The sequence below is a fragment of the Entelurus aequoreus genome, linkage group LG02 (assembly GCF_033978785.1).
Source record: "Entelurus aequoreus isolate RoL-2023_Sb linkage group LG02, RoL_Eaeq_v1.1, whole genome shotgun sequence".
Taxonomy (NCBI): Eukaryota; Metazoa; Chordata; class Actinopteri; order Syngnathiformes; family Syngnathidae; genus Entelurus; species Entelurus aequoreus.
The window spans coordinates 39,531,146-39,553,925 of NC_084732.1; the positions used below are offsets into that span (position 1 = coordinate 39,531,146).

The 22,780-nt window shown below is 39.7% G+C and overlaps 1 protein-coding gene across 1 annotated transcript in view; it reads left to right on the top strand.

Annotated features, from left to right (window-relative positions):
• The first annotated feature begins 13,164 nt into the window (after nt 1-13,164).
• Nucleotides 13,165-22,780, top strand: part of prrg4 (proline rich Gla (G-carboxyglutamic acid) 4 (transmembrane)) — a 29,444-nt gene continuing 19,828 nt past the window's right edge. Inside the window, exons 1-4 of the mRNA XM_062026637.1 lie at nt 13,165-13,648; nt 13,717-13,880; nt 13,950-13,977; nt 21,947-22,088. Coding sequence (XP_061882621.1) covers nt 13,543-13,648; nt 13,717-13,880; nt 13,950-13,977; nt 21,947-22,088 — 440 coding nt within the window. The 5' untranslated portion in view covers nt 13,165-13,542. The remainder of the gene's footprint in view (nt 13,649-13,716; nt 13,881-13,949; nt 13,978-21,946; nt 22,089-22,780) is intronic.

Consider the following 22,780-nt stretch of genomic DNA (forward strand, 5'->3'; position numbering starts at 1 on the left):
GCTTAACAGACTCCTTATTAGCGCTTCTTTGTGGATTAGCATTTAGCTTTTTCGTTAGCCCCGCTAACAACAAAGCATTTAGCTTTGTTGTTAGCCCCGCCCGACACCCCCGCTTCTGCTTCCGAGCGCACCGCTTACGTCTCTTTCGCTGACCGTCTCCGCTGGTAGTCGACGCCGCTGCTTCAAAGGCCACTGCTGGATGTAGCTCGCGAAGAATTCCCAAGCTAGCGAGCAGGTCCATCGTACACGCATCTATCAGCCCAAAATGGCCCGATCTCTCCACCTCCAGAATTGTAAGTCGGTCGTAAGTGATCACGGAGTGAACACGCTGTGAGCCAGCCATGAAATTGACTGAATTGAGGGGTATTTTTGCCCAATATCCAGCTGTAGTCAGCATGATTCACTGACGCTTGGTGAATATTTGGGTTTGCCTTTTACTAAGGTCTGTTCTCATGCTCTGGTCCAATGCATTAATCCTTTAAAAGTAATTTCATTGTCCTCACAAATGCCAAAGAATGTCAGTTTCCTATAAAATGATAATTTAATCCATCATAGTCAATCTTCAAGAATGACTTCAGCCTGAAACATAGCCAATTGTTTCTATAGTTGATATATTATGTCTGTATACTGCCACTGTTTTTGCAGTTGGAAAAAAACGACAAGAATTGAACATAAAATTGAGTATTTGCTTATAATTGTATCAGATGGGTCAATTATATACATATATGCATCTCCATCCTCCTTCAAAACCGCACTAAAAGAACACCTCCAGGCAGCTACAACCCTAGCCTCACCGCCTCCCCCCACCACATCCCACCTCCCTGGATTGTAAATAATCAAATGTATATACTTGTTCTTATGCTTTCTGAGCTAACTATTTTTACCGCTCGCTGTACATATCCTACGAAGTGAGACCTACACTGTTACAATGTCCATTTCTCAGATGATATAATTGTTGATGGCTGAAGTATGCTGATAGCAACCCAACCTGACCCCCCCGTCCCAACCCCCTCCGCATCCCATCCCCCGGATTGTAAATAATTCAATGTATGTACTCTGATGATTAACTTTTGTGATGACTGTATAACGCTGATAGTATATATTTGTACCATGAATTGATTAACGTGAACCCCGACTTAAACAAGTTGAAAACTTATTCGGGTGTTACCATTTAGTGGTCAATTGTACGGAATATGTACTGTACTGTGCAATCTAATAAAAGTTTCAATCAATATTATTTACAGTCGGGCAAAACAGTTTTTAGTCAGCCACCAATTGTGCAAGTTCTCCCACTTAAAAAGATGAGAGGCCTGCAATTTTCATCATAGGTACATTTCAACTATGAGAGAATGGGGGGAAATAATCAAGGAAATCACATTGTAGGATTTGTAATTAATTTATTGGTAAAATAATTATTTGGTCACCTTCCAACAAGCAAGATTTCTGGCTTTCACAGACCTGTAACTTCTTTAAGAGGCTCCTCTGTCCTCTACTCGTTACCTGTATTAATGGCACCTGTTTGGCCTCGTTATCAGTATAAAAGACACCTGTCCACAACCTTAAACAGTCACACTCCAAACTTCACTTTGGCCATGACAAAAGAGCTGTCAAAGGACACCAGAAACACAATTGTAGACCTGCACCAGGCTGGGAAGACTGGATCTGCAATAGGTATGCAGCTTGGTGTGAAGAAATCAACATTGGGAGCAATGATTACAAAATGGAAGACACACAAGACCACACCAATGATCACAAGAACGGCGAACAAAAATTCTAGAATCACACGGGGGGACCTAGTGAATGACCCGCAGAGAGCTGGGACAAAAGTAACAAAGGTTAAAATCAGTAACACACTATGCTGCCAGGCACTCAAATCCTGCAATGCTAGATGTCTTGAGAGTATTTGGATGATCCAGAAGAGTATTGGGAGAATGTCATATGGTCAGATTAAACCAAAATGGAATTTTTTGGTAAAAACTCAACCTGTTGTGTTTGGAGGAGAAAGAATGCTGAGTTGCATCCAAAGAACACCATACTTACTGTGAAGCATGGGGGTGGAAACATGTGTTGGGGCTGTTTTTCTGCTAAGGTACCCGGACAACTGATCCGTGTTAAGGAAAGCATGAATGGGGCCATGTATCTTGAGATTTTGAGAGAAAACCTCCCATCAGCAAGGGCATTGAAGATGAAATTTGGGTGGGTCTTTCGGCATGACAATTGCCAACAAAGGGTATACAAAGTATTGAGATTAACTTTTGTTATTGACCAAATACTTTTTTCACCATAATTTGCAAATAAATTCTTTAAAAATCAGTGTGATCAGTTAAAAATGTGATTTTCTGGATTTGTTTCCCTCATTTTGTCTCATAGCTGAGGTATACAGTACCTATGATGAAATTTACAGGCCTCATCTTAAAGGCCTACTGAAATGAATTTTTTAAATTTAAACGGGGATAGCAGATCCATTCTATGTGTCATACTTGATCATTTCGCGATATTGCCATATTTTTGCTGAAAGGATTTAGTACAGAACATCAACGATAAAGTTCGTAACTTTTGGTCGCTGATAAAAAAAAAGCCTTGCCTGTACCGGAAGTAGCGTGACGTCACAGGTTGAAAGGCTCCTCACATTTCCCCATTGTTTACACCAGCAGCGAGAGCGATTCGGACAGAGAAAGCGACGATTACCCCATTAATTTGAGCCAGGATGAAAGATTTGTGGATGAGGAACGTGAGAGTGAAGGACTAGAGTGCAGTGCAGGACTCATCTTTTTTCGCTCTGACCGTAACTTAGGTACAAGGGTTCATTGGATTCCACACTCTCTCCTTTTTCTATTGTGGATCACGGATTTGTATTTTAAACCACCTCGGATACTATATCCTCTTGAAAATGAGAGTCGAGAACGCGAAATGGACATTCACAATGACTTTTATCTCCACGACAATACATCGGCGAAGCACTTCAGCTACGGAGCTAACGTGATAGCATCGGGCTTAACTGCAGATAGAAACAAAATAAATAAACCCCATGACTGGAAGGATAGACAGAAAATCAACAATACTATTAAACCCTGGACCTGCAACTACACGGTTAATGCTTTCCAGCCTGGCGAAGCTTAACAATGCTGTTGCTAACGACGTCATTAAAGCTAACTTAGCAACGGGACCTCACAGAGCTATGCTAAAAACATTAGCTATCCACCTACGCCAGCCAGCCCTCATCTGCTCATCAACACCCGTGCTCACCTGCGTTCCAGCGATCGACGGCGCGACGAAGGACTTCACCCGATCATCCGTGCGGTCGGCGGCTAGCGTCTGATAGCGCGTCTGCTATCCAAGTCAAAGTCCTCCTGGTTGTGTTGCTGCAGCCAGCCGCTAATACACCGATCCCACCTACAGCTTTCTTCTTTGCAGTCTCCATTGTTCTTTAAACAAATTGCAAAAGATTCACGAACACAGATATCCAGAATACTGTGGAATTTTGCGATGAAAACCGAGCTTTTTGTATTGGATACAATGTGTCCGAATACTTCCGTTTCAACGATTGACGTCACGCGCTTACGTCATCATACATAGACGTTTTCAACTGGAAGTTTAGCGAGAAATTTAAAATTGCACTTTATAAGTTAACCCGGCCGTATTGGCATGTGTTGCAATGTTAAGATTTCATCATTGATATAAAAACTATCAGACTGCATGGTCGGTAGTAGTGGGTTTCAGTAGGCCATTAAGTGGGACAACTTGCACAATTGGTGACTGACTCAATACTTTTTTGCCCCACAGGATGTGTATATCTTATGTGATCAGTTATTTTAGTACATTATTTTATCAATATTATTTTCTCCTGCAGAATATATCAGGGATCTTCAATGTTTTCCAGACCAAGGACTCCCGAACTGATGGAGAGATGGAATCACCTGTATAAAATGGTGTTTTAAATTAAACTGGTCCAAAAGTTACCATTTCTAATACTAAAATATTTAAATAATGCAGTATAGCATCTTTACTGATTAGCAACTAGCGTGTTAATTCCTAACTGGCAGCTAGTGCCGCTAATAGCTAGCTGAATCTAGCGCTGCTAATTGCTATCTGAATCTAGTGCCCCTAATAACTAGCTAGCAATTAGAGTGCTAATTAAACTGTCTTAAACACTAACATGAATATCCATCCATCCATTTTCTACCGCGTGTCCCTCTCGGGGTCGCGGGGGGTCCTGGAACCTATCCCAGCTGCATTCCAGTGGAAGGCAGCGTACACCCTGTCGTAACATTAATGTAATATTATTTGTTCATGTTTTTCTTATCCTGCAAAGTACAATAATTAGGGTTGCCATGCCACTGCAATTTCTAAACTATTAGTGTGTTGGATCAATTTAAATGTGTTTTTAAAGACATTTAAATTTGTGGAAAAATTGCATAGAGAATATAAAGAAACATATTTTTTTAAGTCTAATCAACTAAAAATGTCACTACCTTGCTGCATTACCCCTGGGGGTCCCTGTTGAAGACCTCTGGAAAATATTACTTACTCTACATTTCAGGTATAAATTACATTTGTAGGGGTTTTATTTCCATTTTTTTCTAATTCAACTTGATCCAAATATACATTTTTAAATGCTTATATTTTGGGTGTAACCATTTAAAGGTCAGTATTACCTAGCTCCACTGCTAAGTGAAAAACTAAAACAAATTATACCCCACAACATTAATAGAGACACATGTTTATCAACATAGAACAATCGTTCTTGCCACCTCAGGCTTCAAAGACTGTTTAAAAAAATAAATAAAATACTCTGAAGTAAGCAATTTCAAGTATAAAAATAGCTACAGCTAATGAACTACAATCAATACATAGGGCCAATTTAGTGTTGCCAATCAACCTATCCCCAGGTGCATGTCTTTGGAGGTGGTAGGAAGCCGGAGTACCCTGAAGGAACCCACACAGTCACGGGGAGAACATGCAAACTCCACACAGAAAGATCCCGAGCCCGGGATTGAACTCACGACCTTCGTATTGTGAGGCACATGCGTGGTATGAAAATTAAAAATGACATTTTTAAAAGGGCAATATAAAAACAAAGTGTATTATTATCTATTATATGATGTTTTTTCATGATGTACAGTATAAGCCTTGCATTATGTGCAGAATTGGTCTTTTGGATCATTGCTTTAAAATCCTTTTAAGAAAGTGTTCTAGGAGCAGCACAATGATCATTTGTAAGGAGCATTAAGTTTTAAAGCTTCATTGTTATTTCCCTATCATGCTAAACGTCTGCAAAGGCTCACCCTCCACTCCTGTCCTCTTGTCCACAGGCAGCAGCATCTCCAGGCTTTTATCAGGGGGAGTCTATCATAAAACACATTCTCCGGAGCACACAGTCGGGCCGAAAGGTGGAACGGAGTGCAGAGAAAAAGAGTCATGTGACCCTGGCTTAGTGGAATGTTTGCAAAGCTCAGTATCTTGGCTGGAATATGCTCTTTTTCCTCTTTTGTCTGGCTACTGATCCTTTTCCCTTGCCTCTAATTTGTCTCACTCACTCGGTTTTTTATAATGTTTCTGCAAGTGAGAAGTCCCAGATGTAAATACTAGGGTCACTTATCTGCTACAAGCTGCTAGGACCCGGATTTCTTATCTAAGTCAGATAGAAGTGCTAAGTAATGAAAATCTACCTTACACTTGTTTGGGAATTAATTGTCATAAACCCCCACCTCACTGTGGGAACCATACTAATTATGTATAACGAATGTCTCACTTTGATTACAATATTGCACTATAAGTGACAAACACTGTGCTGACATCACAGGCCAGATAAAGTCTGGAATTCATCATTTTCTCCGCGTCAACATTCCTCTGGATAAATCCCAAGGCTCGACACAATCCAGACACTTCGGCCAAGTACAAGAGAGGAGGAGCTCTCATTGTGCCTTCAATTAGCACCATGCAGGATGAAGTCCAATTACATCATATCTTTGCTTTACGTAAACAAAGATTTTTGCATGGATTTTGTGAAAACAAAACTTTAATCTGGAGGCCAGCAGAAAAGTCATTTGGTCTCCCAAAAAACATGCAGCAAAACACGCCTCACGTGTCAGCAACCATTTCATTATCAAGGCACAATAATGTAGAGCAGGGGCGTCAGACTTGTTTGCATTGAGGCAGTGAATATATAAGCCTACATACACAATATGCATAGGCAACTCCTTTTGATTGTCATATTTTTTTACTCACAGATTGATCAATAACTTACTTTGAAACGGTAAGTCAAGGTAACGACCAGATATTGAAGTATTTATTTTTTATTACAAAACAAAGGTGCAAAACTTGCTGCATAATCAGACAATATTTAAGTGCAGAACATATGCAAATGCATGCAGTACATTTTTCTGGCAAAATTGCCAGGCCATTTAAATCATGTAGCGGCGCACATAAAATGACGTGGCGGAACACTTAAGTGACGTTCCAGGAGGCACAAGACATCCAGGACTTGTTGATTTAGGTCCTGACGTTAAGCAACTCAAACCCAACATTGAAACAACATGCTTTTTGACAATGTTTAATCAATGTTGGGCTCAGACTTTGATTTGACAGTTGAATTTTGGCCATTTTACAACACAAATACAACGTTGCAACAACGTGCTTTTTGACAACGTTAATTCTATGTCAGGTTGTGACGTTGATTTGACCTTTGAAATTTGGTCATTTACCAACCAACAACATGGATCCAACATTAGACATCAACGTTGTCTCAATTTACAAATACAACTATTTTGCAACGTTGTTTCCAAGTCAGTTTTAAATGACATGTATAATCAACTTTGTATCAATGTCTTGTCCCTGCTGAGGTGGTGGGCCTGATCAAATAATGGGGTGGATTACTTAAAATAATGTGGCAGACCACATAAATGATATGGCAGGCCACATTAAAGGCCTACTGAAACCCACTACTACCGACCACGCAGTCTGATAGTTTATACATCAATGATGAAATCTTAACATTGCAACACATGCCAATACGACTTATAAAGTGCAATTTTAAATTTCCCGCTAAACTTCCGGTTGAAAACGTTTATATATGATGACGTATGCGCATGACGTCAATTGTTGAAACGGAAGTATTGGTACCCCATTGAATCCAATACAAAAAAGCTCTGTTTTCATCTCAAAATTCCACAGTATTCTGGACATCTGTGTTGGTGAACAATGAAGACTGCAAAGAAGAAAGTTGTAGGTGGGATCGGTGTATTAGCGGCTGGCTGTAGCAACACAACCAGGAGGACTTTGACTTGGATAGCAGACGCGCTAGCCGACGCTAGCCGACGCTAGCCGCCGCTAGCCGCCGCTAGCCGCCGACCGCACGGATGATCGGGTGAAGTCCTTCGTCCTTCCATCGATCGCTGGAACGCAGGTGAGCACGGGTGTTGATGAGCAGATGAGGGCTGGCTGGCGTAGGTGGAGCGCTAATGTTTTTATCATAGCTCTGTGAGGTCCCGTTGCTAAGTTAGCTTCAATGGCGTCGTTAGCAACAGCATTGTTAAGCTTTGCCAAGCTGGGAATTATTAACTGTGTATATACAGGTCCATGGTTTAATAGTATTGTTGATCTTCTGTCTATCCTTCCAGTCAGGGATTTATTTATTTTGTTTCTATCTGCATTTGAGCCCAATGCTATCACGTTAGCTCAGTAGCTAAAGAGCTTCGCCGATGTATTGTCGTGGAGATAAAAGTCACTGTGAATGTCCATTTCGCGTTCTCGACTCTCATTTTCAAGAGGATATAGTATCCGAGGTGGTTTAAAATATAAATCCGTGATCCACAATAGAAAAAGGAGAAAGTGTTGAATCCAATGAACCCTTGTACCTAAGTTACGGTCAGAGCGAAAAAAGATACGTCCTGCACTGCACTCTAGTCCTTCACTCTCACTTTCCTCATCCACGAATCTTTCATCCTCGCTCAAATTAATGGGGTAATCGTCGCTTTCTCGGTCCGAATCTCTCTCGCTGCTGGTGTAAACAATGGGGAAATGTGAGGAATCCTTCCTCCGGTGACGTCACGCTACTTCCGGTATAGGCAAGGCTTTTTTTTTATCAGCGACCAAAAGTTGCGACCTTTGTCGTCGTTGTTCTCTACTAAATCCTTTCAGCAAAATTATGGCAATATTGCGAAATTATCAAGTATGACACATAGAATGGATCTGCTATCCCCGTTTAAATAAAACAATTTCATTTCAGTAGGCCTTTAAAGAGTGTGGCGGACAACATACAGTCAATAACATGGCGGACCACTTTAAATGATGTGGCAGGACACATAAAAAATTTTTTTTTTTTTTTTTCATAAAGAAATACAAGCAGGTGTGCTTAGGGACTGTATCCCTGCAGACTGTATTGATCTATATTGATATATAATGTATATATTGTGTTTTTTATGTTGATTTAATAAAATTATTATTATTATTTTTTTTTTTAATTTCTTTTGCGGCCCGGTACCAATCGGTCTGCGGTTGGGGACCACTGCAGTAACACACATTCAATGATGTGGAGGACTACAAAAAATGGCAAGGCAGGCCACATAAATTATGTCGTGGACTACCGAAAAAAACGTGGCGGACCACATAAATCTTATGGTGGGCCGTTTTAAAGAATGTGGCGGGCCACATAAAATAATGTCGCGGACCCCATTCAATGATGTGGCTACAAAAAATGGCGTGGGGTGCCACATGAAATAATGAGGCAAACCACATGCATGATGTGGTTTGCCTTGGCAGGCCACATTAAAGGCTGTGGAGGGCCACATAAATGACATGGCAGGCCATGTAAATAATCTGGCATGTGACATAAAATTATGTGGAAGACCACTTGGAATAATGTGGAGGACCACATAAAATGATACTTGCCAACCTTGAGACCTCCGAATTCGGGAGATGGGGGGGTTGGTGGTAGCGGGGGTGTATATTGTTGATTTGGGGCTGCAAGGGATTCTGGGTATTTGTTCTGTTGTGTTTATGTTGTGTTACGGTGCAGATGTTCTCCCGAAATGTGTTTGTCATTTTTGTTTGGTGTGGATTCACAGTGCGGCGCATATTTGTAACAGTGATAAAGTTCTTTATACGTCCACCCTCAGTGTGACCTGTATGGCTGTTGATCAAGTATGTCTTGCAGTCACTTACGTGTGTCTGTAGAAGCTGCATGCAACACGCTGTTTGTATGGAGAAAACGCGGACGCGATGACAGGTTGCAAAGGACGCTAAAGGCTGTGCCATCACGGCATGCCCTCAATATTGTTGTCCTGGTGAAAATCAACAGAATGGTTGTCCCGGGAGATTTTCGGGAGGGGCACTGAAATTGGGGAGTCTCCCGGAAAAATCGGGAGGGTCGGCAAGTAGTTGATTTTGACACCTGTACTATAGAAATTGTGGAGCATTCAATCGACTGCACTTGTACTGTTGAGTCTGTCTCGGAAAACATTTGGTCTCTCATCTGAGCAGGCCTCACCAGTTCATGGATTCAGATTGGTCAGATCTAGTTTAGGACTTTGTTTTATTTTCTAATCCTGCAAACTACAAATGACCCTCAAACCCAGGCTTTGGTCGACCTTGTTCTGTGTAAATAAAGGCGTCTGTCATTTATTTTACCACTAAACCATCTCACCACAGGCCTGATGTCTAGAATGTTTTCCCCATACAAGGAGGGCTGCAGCTGCTGAGCAAGGAGAGCTTTTTAGTGCCTTTAAAAGATGCCTATAGATCCCCAAAGATAGCATTGTATTACAAAAGTCTTTTGTGCAGACCCATTAGAGGCAAAGGGACAGCTCTTGCGTTATAAAAGTGTCAAAAAGATTGAGACTTATGCAGCTCAAATGTTTGGGCAAAATACTGGCATTTAAAAGGGTAATTAAAAAGAGATAGCTCTTTAAATTCCTTTTCACTGAAGCCTATTAGAGTAGATGAACACTTAAGAGAAAGTGCAGCAACATTAACAACCGTTCATGCTGTTATTTATACATATTGTATTTGATACAAGTAGGGACGTCACCTTATGAACATCTTATATCGCAGTTATTATTATTATTATCATCACGGTCTTGTGCAATGTGCGAAACAGCGATTAGTGCGCTAGCTTGCTTCTCCAGAAGAAAGTAGTATCAAGGTGAGTTTGTCAAAGTGCCATAATCAATCACGGTTTTTACAATAATTTAAATTTGGAACGGTAATACAAACGGCGGTTTATAATTAATAACAGTAATTGTTACATCCTTAGTTACAAGTTAAATTAAGTGGGACAAGCGGTAGAAAATGGATGAATGAATGGATGATTTTGTAACATACAGGTATGACACATATAATTCAAAATCACTGTATTTACACTAGCACTCAAAATGATTTCTTTGTCAATTCGATGTATTTGCAACATTTTTTTAACTTGCATTAGTTTGCAAACCATTGAAATAGTCCAACACATACTAAATAAAGGGAGGCAAAAGCATGTAAACCAAGGTAAAGGAAGGTAAAAAGCAGGTAGAAGAAGGTAAAAAAATAGATAAACAGAGTAAAATAAAGTTACAAATATTGAGGTAAATACAGGTAGAAGTTAAAAAGCAAGTAAAAGAAAGGCGCGAGAAGGGAAAAAATAAGTAAATATTAAACACGGATAAAAGAAAGTAAAAAGTAGGCAAACGAAAGTAGAAGAAGGTAAAAAAAAAACAAGGGGTACAAAAAGAAGGTAAAAGGTATGTAAAAAAGGAGCAGAAGGTAAAACAATTATGTAAACATAGAAAAGAAAGTTAAAAAGCAGATAAAACAAGGTAAAAATGGGTTGAAAAAAGAAAGTAAACATAAATAGAGAAGTTAAAAGAAGGTTAAAAAAGGTAAGCATAGTAAAAATCAGGTAAAAGGTGGAAGAATGTAAAAAAGTAGGTAAACAGTGAATGAAGGCAGAAGGTTAAGAAAAAGCAGGTAAACATAGTAAAGGGAGGTAAAACGCAGTTAAAAGAAGGTAAAAGCAAATAGGTTAACAGTAAAATAAGGTCAAAAGCAGTTGAAAGAAGGTAAAAAAAAGTAGGGACGAATAGTAAAAGGGGGTAAAAATCAGGTAAAAGAAGAATGTAAAAAAGAAGAATGTAAAAAAGGAGGTAAAAAGAAAATAAAGGACAAATAAATGCAATTAGAAGGTAAAAAGTAGGTAAAATACTAAAAGAAGGTAAAAAAAGGGAGTAAATAACGGTGAGGAAAGAAGTAGGTAATCATAGTACAAGAAGATAGAAGAAGGTAAAAAAAGAAGGTGCAAACAGTAAACGAAGCAGGTAAAACAAGGTAAAAACTGAAAATTTAAAAAGTGGGTAAAAATATGAAAAAAAGATAAAAGGCAAATAAAAGAAAGTAGAATGTAAAAAAAAAGTCGTTAAAATAGTAAAATAAGGTAGCAAGCATTTAAAGCAAGGGATAAGGGTTTTTATTTATACAAATGTTTATACAATTATGCACACAATACATCCTAATAATAGCAACAAACTATTCCTGCATATCAAAAATATTATTTGAAGATATTTTTTCCAGTCCAATAAGGAATAAGGCTACATAATCTATAGTCGATTTGTCAATTTTCTTGCTATGTTACAGCCTTATTCTGTCATGATCCGTGGTCCGGATCATGTTTTGTTTAGTTATATTCTGTTAGTTTTGGACTTCCTTAGTTGTTTTTGTGCACTTCAGGGGTTTGTTTTGGTTACCATGGGGACAAATTGGTTTCACTTGCCTCTGATTAGTGTTCAGCACGTTCACCTGCTGTTAAACACTAATCAGAGAGCTATTTATTCACGTTGCCCGCCACACACTGTCTGGCCTCCTTGTTTGCGGTAAGCAAGTGTTATGTTGGTTTGTTTCATGTCCTAGTTCTGTGCTAAGTGTTAGCCTTAGCTTCCCGTGCGTTCGGCACACTTTTCTTTTGCTTGTTTTCTGTTTGCTTATGATTTATGTAAATAAATCATCTCTTACCTTCACGTTTTTGTCCGGAGTGTCCGTGTTGCACTGGAGGAACGATCCCGCACAAATATGCGACCCCCTCGTGACATAAGGAGGCCAGCATATGTCACAAGGGGGTCGCGTTATTGTGCGGGATTGTTCCTCCAGTGCAACACGGACACTCCGGACAAAAACGTGAAGGTAAGAGATGATTTATTTACATAAATCATAAGCAAACAGAAAACAAGCAAAAGAAAAGCATGCCGAACGCACGGGAAGCTAAGGCTAACACTTAGCACAGAACTAGGACATGAAACAAACCAACATAGGACATGAAACAAACCAACATAACACTTGCTTACCGCAAACAAGGAGGCCAGACAGTGTGTGGCAGGCAACGTGAATAAATAGCTTTCTGATTAGTGTTTAACAGCAGGTGAACGTGCCGAACACTAATCAGAGGCAGGTGAAACCAATTCGTCCCCATGGTAACCAAAACAAACCCCTGAAGTGCACAAAAACAACTAAGGAAGTCCAAAACTAACAGAATATAACTAAACAAAACATGATCCGGACCACGGATCATGACATATTCATAATGGATTCATTCATCACAGTAATGAAGTTGTTCAAATTTTTGGGAAAAGTATTGCATACGTGGTGTAATAATTCATTTTCATCCTGGGCCAAATGTAAAACCATATAAATGTATAATTGTCACTTAATATTATTATTAATTTAATTATTATCATATTGCGTATTGTACACCTACAAACTGATGGAAAAAATGCTTAGCAATCAGAAGTCAAGGTGACAAGCGGAGATTAGATTAGATTAGATATTTTAGAATTCATTTCGAAGATGGGTTTTTAAAGACAAAAAAAAGCTTGGAATATGTTTGTCCATCAAATACTATTGATTTAGGAAGAAATGGTGTTGCATTAATATGGAAAAAAGCCACTGGATAAAACACATGTAACATGTTGTTTTACAGCATTTTTACAAAAATGTTATTTTTTGTTACTATCATAATGGTGAAGCTTTTCTGAAATATAAGTAAATGTATTACTTTGTTTGGAACATATTCCTTCTAATCCTCATAATTTCAGTCGTGATCAACTTTCTCTCTATTTACAGTGAAGAGTCGCGCCTCTGCTGCCATCTAGCGTCCGCCAGCGTGTACTAAACGCTCATCCTGTTCGCCAGGTAATGTCGTCGATTGGTCGAGTCTGGGCAGGTTACAGGTAGTTCAAGGAAGCAAAGTGTTGCGAGTAAACAAGTTGTCTTTCAAGAGCGAAAAGAAGAGGAATAGCTCGGGAGCACTTCTTCTTTCATTTAAATCCGCAACATGTGGATTTTAGTCACTAAGTAGAGGAAATAGGTGGCGACGTATTTGCCCTTCGACGTTTCTAGAAGTTTTATCAGCGTCGACGTTGCGACACCTCCCTGAGCTTTATTTTCTTTTATTATGTGTCGACTTTGGCTCTTGGTGATATAAACAGCTGCTTGTGTGGAAGAGAGAGTGAGTGTGTGAGTGGATGAAACAATTTGCGGCCTATTAATGCGCCCACCGCCGGGGCATTAGTGACCATGTTGTTTCATCTTCACCACCTCTTCCTCCTCTTCCTCTTGCCCTGTGCAGAGATGGCCTGTGTCAAGAGGTCGGCACTTAAACAAGAAAGGTCACCAAAGGAAGGTCAGGGATTTTCATCACTTTATGTGACTTCATCTTATTTAAACCTGTTTATTTATGCATTTACCCAGTGTTCGTCGATGAAGGGGAGGCTCATTCGTTCCTGGGTCGTCATCTGCTGTTCAACCGGTTCGACTTTGAGATGTTCGTCCCTGGGAATTTGGAAAGGGAGTGTTTTGAGGAGGACTGCAATTATGAAGAAGCAAGGGAGGTGTTTGAGGACACACCGGCTACAGTTGAGTCCAACCATCCCATCATTGATGTCATTCATTGCTAGTTATTAAAGTTTGTGTTTTTTTTGCAGAATGATTTCTGGAAGAAATACACGGCAGGTAAGAAAGATCATTTCAGTGTTATCAAATTAATGGTTATAGCTTAATTCCAATGTCAACGCTTGCATGAACACAATTCGTCATGTCCGAAAATGATTAGGACAGGGGTGTCAAATCAATTTTTGCTCAGCGGCCGCATGGAGGAAAATCTCTGCACACGCGGGCCAAACTATTAAAATCATGGCATTGTCCGCCCTGAGATCGGTAGGTCGTGAGTTCAAACCCCGGTCGAGTCATACCAAAGTAGGGCTGGGCGATATGGCCTTTTTAAAATATCTCGATATTTTTAGGCCATGTCACGATACACGATATATATCTCGATATTTTGCCTTAGCCTTGAATGAACACTTGATGCATATAATCACACCAGTATGATGGTTCTATGTGTCTACATTAAAACATGCTTGCTCATACAGCATTAATATATGCTCATTTTAAACTTTCATGCAGAGAAGGAAATCACAACTAAGTCAATTGACCAAAACCGTATTTATTAAACAGTTATTAAGCTGTGGCACACAAACATTCATGTCATTTCCAAACAGAAAGTGCAAGATTGTCATGTTGACATGCGGAGTAAGCACTCTTCATTCTCTAGCGGGTGACTTTTCAAATGATGCTACACATTAGCAGTAATGCTACTTTTTGTAGCAACGCTTTTGCCCCACACTTGACAAATTACGGTTGTCTGTTCGACATATTCCCACTTGAAGCCAAACCACCGCCAGACGATGGACCTCCTGCTGTTTTTCTTGGGAATTAATTCTTCCTGCATTTGTTACCAGATTCGCACCTTCTTTCTCTTGTATTACCACTCGCACCACAGCTAACGTTACCCATGCCGTTACCTCTCTGCTCCGCGCTTGTTTTATGTCTCTGTGAGAAGGAGAGACAACAAAGAGTGAGAAGAGCCTGTAGTGTAATGCCCGCAGCTAAAAGTAACTGTGCGAGAACGTATACTCGAATATCACGATATAGTCATTTTCTATATCGCACAGACACAAACCCGCGATATATAGAGTATATCGATATATCGCACACAGACAAACCCGCGATATATCGAGTATATCGATATATCGCCCAGCCCTATACCAAAGACTATAAAAATGGGACCCATTACCTCCCTGCATGGCACTCCGCATCAAAGATTGGAATTGGGGGTTAAATCACCAAAAATGATTCCCGGGTGCGGCCACCGCTGCTGCTCACCGCACCCCTCACCTCCCAGGGGGTGATCAAGGGTGATGGGTCAAATGCAGAGAATAATTTCACCACACCTGGTGTGTGTACTTTAACTTTTAACTTTAACTTTTTTAACTTTATTATAACTAAAAAATAAAGACAACTTCAGATTGTTTTCTTTGTCTTACTTTGGCCAAAAATTGAACAAACACATTCTGAAAATATAACAATAAGAATATAGAAAAAAATACCGGCAGCGGTAAAGTTTAGGTCCATGAAGGAAAGAAGAAAGTGAATGAATGTTTAGAACTGAATAAATGTACATATGCATAACAATTAGTTTTCTTTTGTATTTTTTTTAATGAATTAAAGGCCTACTGAAACCCACTACTACCGACCACGCAGTCTAATAGTTTATATATCAATGATGAAATCTTAACATTGCAACACATGCCAATACTTATAAAGTGCAATTTTAAATTTCCCGCTAAACTTCCGGTTGAAGACGCCTTTGGATGATGACGTATGCGCGTGACGTAGCCAGTGAAACAGAAGTATCGGTACCCCATTGAATCCAATACAAAATAGCACTGTTTTCATCTCATAATTCCACAGTATTCTGGACATCTGCGTTGGTGAATCTTTTGCAATTTGTTTAATGAACAATGGAGACGGCAAAGAAGAAAGTTGTAGGTGGGATCGGTGTATTAGCGGCTGGCTGTAGCAACACAACCGGGAGGACTTACTTGGATAGCAGACGCGCTAGTCGACCTAGCCGCCAACTGCACGGATGATCGGGTGAAGTCCTTCGTCGCGCCGTCGATCGCTGGAACGCAGGTTAGCACGGGTGTTGATGAGCAGATGAGGGCTGGCTGGCGTAGGTGGAGCGCTAATGTTTTTATCATAGCTCTGTGAGGTCCGGTTGCTAAGTTAGCTTCAATGGCGTCGTTAGCAACAGCATTGTTAAGCTTTGCCAGGCTGAGAATTATTAACCGTGTAGTTACATGTACATGGTTTAATAGTATTGTTGATATTCTGTCTATCCTTCCAGTCAGGGATTTATTTATTTTGTTTCTATCTGCATTTGAGCCAGATGCTATCACATTAGCTCCGTAGCTAAAGAGCTTCGTCGATGTATTGTCGTGGAGATAAAAGTCACTGTGAATGTCCATTTCGCGTTCTCGACTCTCATTTTCAAGAGGATATAGTATCCGAGGTGGTTTGAAATACAAATCCGTGATCCACAATAGAAAAAGGAGAGAGTGTGGAATCCAATGAGCCAGCTTGTACCTAAGTTACGGTCAGAGCGAAAAAATATGTTTTGCATTGCATTCTAGTCCGTCACTCTAACGTACCTCATGCACGAATCTTTCATCCTCGCTCAAATTAATGGGGTAATCGTCGTTTTCTCGGTCCGAATCGCTCTAGCTGCATTGAAAACAATAGGAAAATATGAGGAGGTGAACAACTGACTACGTCACGCTACTTCCGGTAGGGGCAAGGCTTTTTTTTTATCAGAGACCAAAAGTTGCAAACTTTATCGTCGTTGTTCTATACTAAATCCTTTCAGCAAAAATATGGCAATATCGCGAAATGATCAAGTATGACACATAGAATGGATCTGCTATCCCCGTTTAAATAAAAACAATTCATTTCAGTAGGCCTTTAGTAATGTTTATGACAACTTTTTCCCAAAACAATATAGAATGTGAGATATAACAGGTTAATTCATATGTTTATCATTTGTTTTCAAAACAGTTACAGAAAAGTGGGACACCAAAAATGTACTGTGGGACCCCATTTTTATGACTTGATAGGGTCCCTGGGACCCCATTTTGAAAATTCCTAGCGCCAACACTAATGGAGTATCGGTGCGTGCAAAACAGCAGCATGCGGCTGGGGCCTGCGTGCCGGTTCTAATACTAATCAAATATCATCCCGGGGGCCATAGGTAATTCATTCACGGGCCGGATCTAGCCCGCGGGCCTTGACTTTGCCACCCCTGGATTAGGGAGAAGCACAGCTCATAACCTACATCTTCTCTTCAGATCTCAGGAATTAGTTGTACCTCGTTTTTTCTGCCTCCCACTTTTCTGTAGGAAAATCTGCAAAAAAAATTTGCCCTGGTTTTTCAATACTGTCTTTGTCAGGGGGTATCCAAAGAGCAGCTTGCAGCTCGTTAGTTATTTGCCCGCGACATGTTCTCCAGACGAAACAAACACATTCCTGACTAGAGCATTTCACAAATTAATGGAACCTACCTGAACACCCCCAAAAAGGGGACACAAAAGTCTAAATTCAGTTCACAACTTCAAAAACCACTAGATTTCTCATGTCGATTGCTTGGATTTTACTGATGTCACGTCTGGCTCTCGTCCCGCCCTTTAAATACGCGTGGTGGTCAAGCTCACTCTGTTCTCAATGGGTACGAGGCGGCATTTAGCCTTTCTCTAAGAAAAAATGCCCTATGCCTGTGTTGTTTTCGGCTGTACGAACCATTAAAATCACGAAAATGAGAAATGTTTCCTCAGAGATTCTCGAGGGGTAATTAAAAAGGGCAAAAGAGTGCAACATTTTACAAAATAACTAAGAGAAAAGCAGCTCACACTCCAGTCCGAGGGAGCAGAGTCGGAAGAAGGCAGGAGTTTGCAGTGATCACTTCGTTAAAGGTTTGTTTGACATACAGTACTTTATAATTTTAACGTCTATTATTTCCCATTCAAGTATTAGCTTGATATTAATTGTATTTCTTAAACACGTGTTTGTGTTTTGAAAAGCACCAACTTTGCGAGTCTAAATAAATGAAAGCAAATGTGAGCAAAACCTAAAATAGTTAAGTTTTTACCAAAGACAACAATCATAAATGAAGCTTTCAGCACATACACAGTGTTGACATTCATAGTTATATTTTGATAAAAAAAAGGGAAAACCAGTCTACTCGTAAACAGCGCGTGCAACAGCAACAAACATGGCTCTAAACGTGAAGTTAAATAATGAAATGCAACCTTACCCGAGCAAAAACAATGCAAATTAATCTGAGAGAGTATTGATACCAATATCATTGATCCAGCCCCACACAAAGAAGTTGTAGACCTCCATGCTTTTCCAAGTTTCAACCCGTGTAGAATGGTGTCTGCAGCACAATAGTTTATGTCTGGGGAAGCGACCGACGCATAATCCTTGATATCACTCGACAAATCTTTTTTTTATAAAGTAAAGGGATCTATTCCATTGGATAGTTGGATTTTTTTGCTCGTGTCTGCTTTTTGCAGGAAGATTCAAGCCTATTTTGTACTCAGGTAGTTTGCGTGCTGCATGCTGTACAACAGCCATCTTGGCTTGGTTGACCACCACTGGGGGAAGAAGTCACGTGACGGTATACAAGCAATAGAGGAACTTGGGCCACTGCAGATCCCTTTTATTGGCATTTGAACCTTGCTAGCAAACATAGAACACTGGGATACAAACTTGGGATTTACATAACTGAGGATGTTCAATGCACCCCTTACAGCTGGGGTGCCCAAATTATACATATATATGTATATATATATATATATATATATATATATATATATATATATATATATATATATATATATATATATATATATATATATATATATATATATATATATATATATATATATATATATATATATATATCACACATACACACACAGGGCAGCACAGTGGTAGAGGGGTTAGTGCGTCTGCCTCACAATACGAAGGTCCTGGGTTCGATTCTGCACTCGGGATCTTTCTGTGTGGAGTTTGCATGTTCTCCCCGTGACTGCATGGGTTCCCTCCGGGTATTCCGGCTTCCTCCCACCTCCAAAGACATGCACCTGGGGATAGGTTGATTGGCAACACTAAATTGGCCCTAGTGTGTGAATGTGAGTGTGAATGTTGTCTGTCTATCTGTGTTGGCCCTGTGATTAGGTGGCGACTTGTCCAGGGTGTACCCCACCTTCTGCCTGAGATAGGCTCCAGCACCCCCCGCCACCCCGAAAGGGATAAGCGGTAGAAAATGGATGGATGGATATATATACACACACATATAGATATACACATTGTGTGTGTGTGTGTGTGTGTGTGTGTGTGTGTGTGTGTGTGTGTGTGTGTGTGTGTGTGTGTGTGTGTGTATATATATATATATATATATATATATATATATATATGTATATATATATATATACAGTATATATATATATATATATATATATACAGTATATATATATATATATATACAGTATATATATATATATATATATAAATTGGTGTTGGTCATGTAGGATGTTGTTTTGTTATTTTTGTTTTTGTGATGTGTAATGTCTATTGTTCAAATGTACGGCAGTGAAAATGAATTTCCCCAAGGGGACCAATACATCTATATCTATATATATATATATATATATATATATGTATATACAGTATATATATTACTGTTATTATTACTATAATTCCATCCATCCATCCATCTTCTTCTGCTTATCCGAAGTCGGGTCGCAGGCGCAGCAGCCTAAGCAGAGAAGCCCAGACTTCCCTCTCACCAGCTACTTTGCCCAACTCTTCTTGGTGGATCCCAAGGCGTTCCCAGGACAGCTGGGAGACATCGTCTCTCCACCGCGTCCTGGGTCTTCCCCATTGTCTCCTACCAGTCGGACATGCCCTAAACACCTAAACACCAAGGCGTTTCTAGGACATTCTGACCAGATGCCGGAACCACCTCATCTGGCTCCTCTCATTGTGGAGGAGCAGGGGCTAAAGCCCCTGCTCCTCCACAATGAGAGGAGCTCAAAGTAAACTTTGAGCTCCTCACAAAATGATAGAGGTTCTCACTCTATCTGTAATGGAGAGCCCCAGAAATGGAGAGCCCACCACAGAGTCCCCAGGCACTGCTTCCTCATTGGAAGACATGTCGGTGGGATTTAGGAGGTATTCGAAGTATTCCTTCCACCGATCCACAACATCCCCAGTCGACGTCAGCAGCACTGCTTCCCCCTCCTGAGGCGGCGGATGGTGGTCCAGAATTGCTTCGAAGTTGTTCTTCTCTATATAAATTTTTTGTGACAAAAAAGTCACAAAAACAGTTAATTTGAATATTATCCACATCCATTTTCTGGCTTGTAAGCCATAATCGCATTCTCTCTTTTTGGACAATTGCTGTGTCTGCATTCTGTTTTTCTCAACTTGTTGCAGATACAGTAGTAGTCTGTATATGTTTTATTCTGGTTGCTCAATTCGGACAGCTGCAGAAACACTGCAAAAGTTAACAATTTAGCTTTTACAAACAATATATTGTTGTGCTTTCCTCAACCATTACTGATGTTCTGGTTGTTGTTACATGAAACACTCGATATGAAGCACACTGCACCTTTTGCAAGAAAACACTTCTATGGCACATCTGAAAAATAGCTGTCATGATGTCCTTTTTTTTTTTTTTTTATTAATTTACAATGGCGAGTCTTCTGGTGTATTAGGTTAGTTTAATCATTTTGTTTTCTGATGTGAAAGAGCAGTGAAGGAATTCATATACTTAGAATTCATTCTGGCCCTCTTATTTTCCTTTATGTCTTTGTACTTTTTTGTCCATATGGAGGGGAAATTTCCCATCCATCCATTCATGCATCCATTGTCTACCGCTTGTCCGTTTCGGGGTCGCCGAGGTGGCTAGAGCCTATACCAGCTGCACTTGGGTGGAAGGCGGAGTACACCCTGGACAAGTCGCCACCTCATCGCAGGGCCAACATTCACACTCACTTTCACACACTAGGGCCAATTTAGTGGTCTTAAATTATTTTGAATATGGTCTTAAAAAAGTCTTAAAGTCTTAAATGTTACTTGTTGAATACTGCAGAGACCCCGTATAAGCGCTGCAGTGCAAAAAAAGGCAACTTTTCAAAAGGGCTGCTGCTGTTTACAACAACAACAACAAATTACAAAAAGTAATAGAAGTATAATAACAGAATGAACTCAGCATAAGTCTAGTATATTCAGTTCAGTTTATTTGTTTATATCGTACATTTAAAAACAACCCCAGTTGACCAAAATGTTGGACAGATTTAAAACAAACTAAAAATAATGCAAAACAGTGTCTAATTTTAAACACAGCAGGACTTATAAAATACCAGAATAGCAATTGTAGTGCGAAAAAGATATCACATAAAAGTAATAAAATAAGAAAGAAATGACTAAGTGATATCAGACACTGTGCTTGTCAGTATGTACCTTGTAAACAGCAAATGCTTAAATAATACCTCATATTAGTATATTGTTTGTGATTGTGTCCCTTTCTCAACCCACTACATAATTTTACTCCACATATTGACATTTTTTTGTGTGTCATGTTGGCATAATGTCGTCATTTTAATGTTTTCTCCAAGGTTGTATTTCTACTCTCAATACAATACAATAGCTTTGTCAAGATAATAACTTTGACTCTGCTGACTTTAACTAATTTTCACAACCACAATAATGTTCTCTATTAATTAACACTTCTCTTACAGTGTCAATCAAATATAATCTTTTCTGTTGGATCGATGTCCATTGTGCAGGCATACCTAATGATGTGTCTTGTGGGTGAATGTGTTGTTCAAACATACAAATGAGAATGACTCACTAAACCTGTTTGACCGCCTTTCAGAGAATTTCTGAAGGTTGATGTTCACTTGCACCCTGCATTGTTTTATTGCATAATATTTAATGTCACACCTTGTTGTTAATGTATAGTGCTGGACATCATCAGAACCATGTAATGGTGATTGTTGTGCTTTGTGCCGATCCACAGAAAAGGAGAAGCAGTCCTCAAAAGTGGACATTACTTCCCTCTTGGTGGCACTGGTGGTTGTTGGAGTCATCATTGTCCTGGTGGGCCTCCTCAGCTGGTATTTTTGTCCAGGAAAATGTAAGGACGACTTCAGCCGAACCAGGTACAATCGCTAATCCCTAATCATTGACTTGACTTTTAGCTTAACATATACTGACTTTTGAACAATGGTTCACACGCCATGAAATATTATTTTGCACACCTCAAGTTAGGTACTTTTATTTATTGTCATCAGACACAGTCGCTGAAGTAGTGATGTGGAAGAGTTGGGGAGATTTTAAAAAGCTAAATAGGATAGTGCTCTATTTTCATTGAATTACACTTGAATTTACAATGCGACACAATTGAGTTTGAAGCCATGTTAGAAGCACAGAATGGAAACATCAAAGTAGAACTGCACAAACACTCAGAGACTTAACTTTAATGATGGATTACAAAATCTAAATTCATTAATTAACTCAAATTAAATATTTGATGTCAAATTAAGGGCATTATAAACTGAGGACCACCTGTTGTACCACAATACATTAATACTGTTTTAAGAGTGGTATCTTTGTTGTAATTATAGGAGTGCTGCAGGCAGGGCCGTAACCAGGATTTGACAAATCCAAAAGGTCAAAATTTTGCGACTTCTGCCTTCACCCTGTTCTCTTTTTGTTCCTCCATCCACTGTTTGTCTCATCTCTCCACATTCTATCGCTCGCTCTCCTCCTACCAATTGTATTACTAGAGCACGAAGTAAAATGAAATACAACTCCTTCATATCAACAGAAACATTTAAATAAGAATGACAGA